This window comes from Lycium barbarum, chromosome 7, assembly GCF_019175385.1.
Source record: "Lycium barbarum isolate Lr01 chromosome 7, ASM1917538v2, whole genome shotgun sequence".
Lineage (NCBI taxonomy): Eukaryota > Viridiplantae > Streptophyta > Magnoliopsida > Solanales > Solanaceae > Lycium > Lycium barbarum.
In genome coordinates this window covers 102,535,815-102,543,496 of record NC_083343.1, presented here as the reverse complement: position 1 = coordinate 102,543,496, position 7,682 = coordinate 102,535,815, and the positions used below count along the sequence as shown (strand labels likewise).

General features: G+C 36.6%; 1 protein-coding gene across 2 annotated transcripts; it reads left to right on the top strand.

The window, feature by feature from the left end:
• The first annotated feature begins 759 nt into the window (after positions 1 to 759).
• Positions 760 to 7,447, top strand: LOC132603664 ((6-4)DNA photolyase). Of its 2 annotated transcripts, XM_060316806.1 has the most exons (14): positions 766 to 1,352; positions 2,874 to 2,945; positions 3,119 to 3,199; positions 3,400 to 3,579; positions 3,646 to 3,717; positions 3,848 to 3,934; positions 4,017 to 4,115; positions 4,188 to 4,271; positions 5,052 to 5,138; positions 5,242 to 5,313; positions 5,391 to 5,504; positions 6,102 to 6,189; positions 6,268 to 6,363; positions 6,871 to 7,447. In XM_060316806.1, the coding sequence occupies exons 1-14, from the start codon at positions 978 to 980 to the stop codon at positions 7,053 to 7,055; spliced, it is 1,692 nt and encodes a 563-aa protein (XP_060172789.1). In that variant the 5' UTR covers positions 766 to 977; the 3' UTR covers positions 7,056 to 7,447. The 2 variants fall into 2 exon arrangements, with proteins under 2 accessions (XP_060172790.1, XP_060172789.1); XM_060316807.1 differs by lacking the exon at positions 5,391 to 5,504 and having other exon boundaries at positions 760 to 1,352.
• Positions 7,448 to 7,682: the final 235 nt, after the last annotated feature.

Sequence of the window (7,682 nt, the reverse complement as noted above, 5' to 3'; positions counted from 1 at the left end):
AAAAAGAGAGAAAAAGAGAGGTGTACATATTACATTACACCTTCTCTAGTTGCTAAAAGGGTTGAGGGGGAAAGGACCCCACGCGCCGTCGTCGTCGCTCGCTCGGCTCGGCTCGGCTTCGGCTTCGGCTTTTCTTTTAAATTTTAATTTAATTATTTATTCTGACCCGTTAGTGACCCGGATCCGCGTGTCTGACCCGCGACCCGTTTCTCCCCGGCTTTGGTTAAGATTATTTGCTTTTCAGGATCTGCATGTACATAATATTTCTATTTAATATAATAAATATATAATTCAAATAAAGACATAACAAAATAATAGAAAATAAATACATTTAATAATAAAAAATATTGAAAAAAAAATAAAACATTCATGTTTGCTAGTAATGATGGAGGTAGGGTAGGTGGGTCACGGGGGTTAGGGTTGTGTTGGTGGTGAATGGGGGTAGTGTGGCTGTGTGGGGGGTTAGTATAGTGGGGTAGCGTCAGGTTGGGGTGGGTGGTGGGAGGTAGGGTTGGGATGGAGCTGGTGGTAAAAAGTAACTCTGTAATTACATGGTGTAATTACACCCTGTCAATTACACTCAATTCTCACCTAACTGTGTAATTACTTGATCAAACAAATAAGTCAAACTGTGTAATTACACTCAATTCCAATTAACTGGGTGGCTTTCCAAACAGGCCCTAGAACTAAATCTGCAAGACGGATAGTGGATCCAAATTAATCCACCTCATCAGAAAGCCTCAAGTGTTGGAACTACCAACAAAATGACGTGGCGTCTCCACAACCATGCTCCTTCATGAAAAATGAACCAAAACCCATTTATGGCGGGAAACCTGTTAACTGTTTAATTAAAATTCCTTTTCGTTCTTCTATCATCATCTGAAACGAAATTTAGCCTCAAATTAATGTTACAATACATGTAACATAACTATAATTTCGAATTCCTAAGAGTAGACGCGTGCACACTAATTATTTATATGCTGAATTTGTCTCATTGTTTTTGCCATCTGTCTCTAAAATCAACTAGCACCTGCTGTGTATACAAATCAATGGCTTCCAGGTCGAATTCTTTGATGTGGTTTAGAAAGGGTTTAAGAATCCATGATAATCCAGCTTTAGAGTATGCAGCTAATGGGTCTAGGTTTTTATACCCGGTTTTCGTGATTGATCCACACTACATGGAGCCTGACCCGACTGCATCCTCACCTGGTTCGGCTAAAGCCGGGTTGAACCGGATACAGTTCTTGCTTGAAAGCCTTGTTGATCTGGACTTGAGTTTAAAGAAAGTTGGTTCACGTTTGTTGGTGCTTAAGGGTGACCCTGGTGAAGTCTTGATTCACTGCTTGAAGGAGGTATGTACTACTCGTCCCATTTTAAATGTCTTACTTTCCTTTTTTGGTTTCAAAATGAGTGTCCTCTTTCTATATTTAGTAAGTTGACAATTCAAACATACTTCATGACAAGTTTATAACCACAAGATGTAAAGTACATTTTACTACATTATACACATTTTTAATTTAGGACCACAAGATACAAAAGTTTCTCTTTATTTCTTAAACTTCGTGTCTAGTCAAACTAAGACACTTAAATTGAGATGGAGGCAGTATTACTAATTCATGTGCTTGTTATTCCATCTTCAACCCTACATGTTTTAGTTATACGGGATTTTAAGCTGGTAACCAAACACGGTACTTGGTGTGCTGAGTTTTGTACAGTGACTAAAATGCTAACAAAGATGGTACTAGTTATATTGGTTTTAATAAATGAATAATTCACTTCCTAACAAGCAACAAAACGACCCCAGCTTGAAAGAGTTGGAGCTAGAATACAGATTCAGTATTTAAAGTGTAGGTACACCTTCTAGTAGCATTTTATTTTATTGGTATTTTAAATACATGTATAGAGTATTAGAGCTGAGTATCGGACACTAAGCGTATAAGAATGCTAAGTTTCAAAACTACACTTAGTAAGGAATCCGTCATGAAATAATTAATGTTACTAAGTGTCCAGCAATTTGTTTTCGGTGTTGGCTCCTTGGCTATGGACATGATTGTGCATATGAAGCGCCTTCGTGGTAGTTACAGTTCAAATTAATTATCATTAAATGGAATATAACTTGATAAACATAAGTACAAGAAAAGTGATTTTTTCGAGTTTGTAAGCAATCAAATGTGTTATTGCCATGAGAGATTCAGGCAATACCCGATTCAGTTGCTGAAAGTGTTGTGTGTGGTTTCCGTGCCGATTGCTAACCATTATGCCGGAAATAGATCGATTTTATATCACCCTTCAATTCGAAATAGAAAAAGCAATGTCTCCTTGCGTAATATGGATTTCAAACACTCATGATCTGGATGTGAATGAGTCGAATAACTTATCCATTTAAGATTTAGATTTAAAATATGTTTGTCGATTGAATTTTTATATCATGAGTTGGACATGACAGTTTAGATGATGTTCTTGATAAATAAATAAAATGATAATTTAGATCATGTTATAATTTGTAGATCATCTTTTACCTTTCGGTGATGCAGTTAGTCCTTTTAAGCATTCATATCCATTGGGCTACGGCTAAGCTAATAGATCTACTTATCCTCTATTGTCTAGTTATGGAATTGATCAATATTAATTAAGAAGTTTAGTGATGGGTATGCTTTGATGTCTTGGAGAACCATGAAGCGTTGAGACTAAAAAGTCAAGCTGTTGATTGAAACCGAGCTATATGCAATGAAAAACACTGGTTCCTTTCAGGGTTTTTGTTTCCTCGTTCAAATTGCATTGCACCAATGCATCTTTGCAAGCATTTTTTCTTCTTTCGAGCACCAACTCATTTACTGGCCATTGATTTGCGTAACCCTTGGCACAACTTTCAGTGGAGCATAGGGAAGCTTTGCTTTGAGTACGACACAGAGCCCTACTATCAAGCTTTAGATGAAAAAGTCAAGGTAAAACTTCTTTTCCATTTGAGGAAAGGTTTGATTTCCTAAAGGCGAGCTTAAGGCTGATCTTGGATGGTATTTCTTGGTTGGTTAGATAAGTTCAACATTAAGAAGTCTTTTTATTTCACATTCTGAATGATTTGTGGCTTTGCTAAAGTACAATTATATTTTCTCCACAGAGCTATGCTTCTGCAGCTGGTATAGAGATTTTCTCTCCTGTGAGTCATACCCTCTACAATCCTGCCGATATAATACAAAAGGTAAGTACATTAACATATGAGTTGAAAACTAGGTTAGGGAATCTCAGAGGACCATTTTGTTTCTTTTCCAATGAGGAATATATTGTTTAAGGAGAATAAGGTGGTCTTCTGAATTCTCGTTGAAGAAAGCAATCAGTGAATTTTCATGAAATTAGATCTAGATCCTATATTGATCAATTTGTATTTGAATGTCTGCAAAGAATGGGGGATCCCCACCTCTGAGTTATCAGTCTTTTCTTAAACTGGCTGGGCAACCATCTTGGGCATCCACCCCTCTTTCAACAACAATATCTTCACTTCCTCCTATTGGAAATACTGGAAGTTTTGCAGTCTCAGTAGTTCCAACTGTCAGAGAACTTGGTTATGAAGATTTAAGAGAGGTATGGTATTACTAGATTTCCGGTGAAGTCCTTTAGGTAATGTCTTACAAGAAATTTTGCATGCAGGACGAAAGGACTCCTTTTAAAGGTGGAGAATCAGAAGCACTGAAGAGACTGAGAGAATCAATTGCTAATAAGGTGCCTCTAATGTTTAGCATACAAACTTTAGCCTTGTGCTATAGATAGCACTAATCTTTCCTTTGTCTGGTACATTCCTTGGCTATTTTACCAATTTGCTAAAAGAATGAAACTGCTCATTTTCCTGCAGGAATGGGTGGCGAATTTTGAGAAACCCAAGGGTGATCCATCTGCATTTCTGAAACCAGCAACAACTGTTTTATCACCCTACCTAAAGGTGAGCTGGGCATAGGCTGGATGAATTGGTAGTGATTGTTCTGAAATATTCTAATCACTTGCCCCTCCAATTCTTTTGGAAGTTTGGTTGTCTCTCTTCCAGGTATTTCTACCAGTGCATTCAGGACATTCAGAAAAGCATTAAAAAGCATACATCTCCACCTGTTTCTCTTCTTGGACAGGTCAGTTTGTTTGTTGTTTAATGTTCAGAACTCAATAGTCAGCAACCAAGTGACTTATTTCAAATACTGCAGTTGTTATGGCGTGATTTTTTCTACACAGTTGCCTTTGGGACTCCTAATTTTGATCAGATGAAGGGTAACAGAATATGCAAACAGGTGATGAAAGCAGTCTTCTTCATTTGATTTGGAGTGTGTTCCTTAGTTCCATTTCTTCGTGCTTTTGCTTTTTCCTCTATACCTAAATTCCTTCTTCCCGTTGTCTTTGTGAGTTCTTGTTAAGTATCATCTTGTATGAAGTGTCATAAAATTTGCACACAGAACTAAAACTCATATTCTTTTCTTTTTTAGACATTTTTTGTCCAAATGCGGTAGAGAAGAACTTCTGAATGTATCAATACCTAAAGATCGTTCAGAGGACTTGATAGTAACTTCTATGTTCTTGTTTGTCTGATTTGATGATTTATTTTACTGAAAATTATGAGTGAACTGAGGATATTTACGCCAGCACTTGAGTCACAACTTCCCAGAACTATGTGTAGAATGTTGCCTTCTCCTATTTTTGCTTCCACTCTTAGTTTGGTTCCTTTCATGTTCTTGACCCTCCCTCTCCAAAAAGATGGTTTAAGTAAACTATCATTATGACAGCATTTTACAAAATGTTTTATTGTACTATGATGAGTAAGCTTATTATCCTCGATAACATATGTGTTGTACCTCTCTTATGGAAAATGGAAGCTTGACAGTTTTGTTGATGTAGGTTTGTTCATTTTTTTCTTTAGGTCTATATAGTGGTCTATTCGCCTGGTATTTAGTTATTGTTTATATTTATTAAACAACTTCTTATGTTGTAACAATTGACGTTTTACTATATTTGACTTTTCTCATTCAGACCTGTGTTTGTCCTTGTTCAATTATTAACTGTCTACCTTCCAACAGATTCCTTGGAAGAACGATGATGAATTGCTTGCTGCTTGGAGAGATTCCAGAACAGGCTTTCCTTGGATTGATGCCATAATGGCCCAGGTTGGGTTGCTGGACCTTGCTATCACTGTATATATACTTGAGACTTTGGTGGTTCTTTGTCAGATTTGAGTGGTGTATCTGATTTTTGTTCTTAATGTTTCAGCTTCGAAAGTGGGGTTGGATGCACCATCTTGCCCGACACAGTGTTGCATGCTTTTTAACTCGTGGGGATCTGGTAAGTCACTTCGAGTCTTGGGTAAAATTTATTTCTTGAATAATTTCCCTTTTTAATAGTTACAGTTGTGTGGATAGTTTGTGCATTGGGAGAAAGGCCGTGATGTTTTTGAAAGACTGCTTATTGACTCTGATTGGTCAATCAATAATGGAAACTGGATGTGGCTATCATGCTCATCATTTTTCTACCAGGTGAATGTTAATCAAAATTATGTTGTTTATGAGGAGTGATATTCCACATGTGAGCTGGTATGCTGATATTTTTCACCATCGGTCACAAACCTGCATTAATTAGATTCATTACATTGAAAATATTTTTATTCCAAAGATCACATTTTATGAAATTAAGCTGTCGAATGAAATGCTGGTCTTTTATTTGCTCCAATATAAAACGTCAAAATTCACCAGGTGTTTCCTAACGTTAAAAAAACTTAATCAGGTGATACTACTCCCTCCGTCCCAATTCAAGCGTCTTACTTTTCTTTTTTTGCCTGTCCCAAAAAGAGTGCCTCTTTTTATATCTAGTAAGTTTTCTAATTCCAACATTATACATGGCGAGTTTAAGACCACAAGATTTAAAGTACTATACACATCTTTAATTTAAGACTGCAAGATTCAAAAATCTCTCTTTATTTCTTAAATTTTGTGCCCAGTCAAACTAAAACACCTAAATTGGGACGGAGGGAGTAAATGTTTATCCACAGAATTGCTTTTAGTTTTACATTTTTCCATGCCTCAATCAGTTGTCCTGGATCACCTAAAAAATTCCGACTTTTTGGTTTCTTTCAGTATAATCGGATCTATTCACCAATCTCATTTGGAAAGAAGTATGATCCTGCGGGAAACTATATCAGGCATTTTCTCCCTGTTTTAAAAGGTACTTGAACTGTTTCTCTTGTTGATGCAATGCTTTTCCTTTGTTCTCTTTTATTATCTAATCTAAATTCAATGACAGATATGCCAAAGGAGTACATATATGAGCCTTGGACCGCTCCCATAAGTGTCCAACGTAAAGCAAAATGCATCATTGGCTTAGATTATCCCAAACCAGGTCAGTCGTTTCAGCTTCCTGCAGACAGGTTCTCTACCTGGGGTTCACACTTGTTATGTTCTACACCCATTATATTCATATTATATGCATGCATATGTCTTTCATATGGTACACATTTTTTATTTTCACAAACATGCATTTTAATTCAGCAACATAGATTGAACTCGTCTCTTCCATTTTTAATTCAAAAATGACAAACAATAGTACATCCCAAAAGTTCCACAGTATAGTAACTAATTCGTTATTGGTTGATTCAGCCTCATCGTGCATTCAATGAAATTGAATTCTCGTAGTCTTTTGGCATCGAGATCTTGAAAAAGTTTAATCATAGGTAGTTCTTGTGATGGATTTTGCACATTATGCTACTTATTCTTGATTTCCTGTCTCCATGCTATGTGATATTCTCTACTGCTTTAAGCGACTATATTTACATATTCTAATAAATGGATCTATTGCTTTGTGCTCTTTGTATGAATGATATGTTGATTTAGTGTTTCTTTGTGCCAGTTGTTTCCCATGATTCTGCAAGCAAAGAATGTCGCATGAGACTTGGTGAAGCATATGCATTGAACAAAACGCTGAATGGCTTGGTCAGTGAGGAAGACTTGAACGCGTCAAGAAGAAAAAGCGACAATGAATCTACAATTCTGGATTCCATTTCGAAGAAGAAAAAGCAGAAGTTGATTGGCTAAGATTGCCCTATTGAAGACACAGTCGGGTTTCTACAAGACTTGCGACTAGGTGTACCAGCATTTATAGGAGCTAGAAAAGAGAATTCTCCTACAGTGTGTAGCCCAATTGTACCTAAGGCACCACCAGTGGCACTACCTTTAAAATGATGCCACTGGTGGTGCCTTAGGTACCTTAATTCCAAGAGTGTTCAAATGCAGGATTCTTTTGTATCATGTCAGTGTGTCAGGATTTAGGAGATGAGTTAACTATTGAGAAAGAGTTTGTGTTTTTAGCAAAATAGAGGCACATATCTGGTACATTTGATATTTAGAGAACAAAAGATGGTGTCCCTTATCAATTTGCTGAATGAATGTCTCTCAGATTTGAGAGTTTTACCATTAAATAGAAAGAATGTTGATATTACACCCCTAAAGATCTGCTATTCCTATCCCTGAATATCATCTATTCCCCAGCTGTAACATCCTTGGAGATACGATATAATCATTGTTAGGTCCAAGGTTTCACCTATTAATTTTGATGATAACAAACCAACATAAATTTTAATAAAAGAACATTTACTTGTGGTAAATTTATTTTTGGTATAGGCTTGTTTGATGAAGACGGATCCGGTGGAGATACAAGACAAT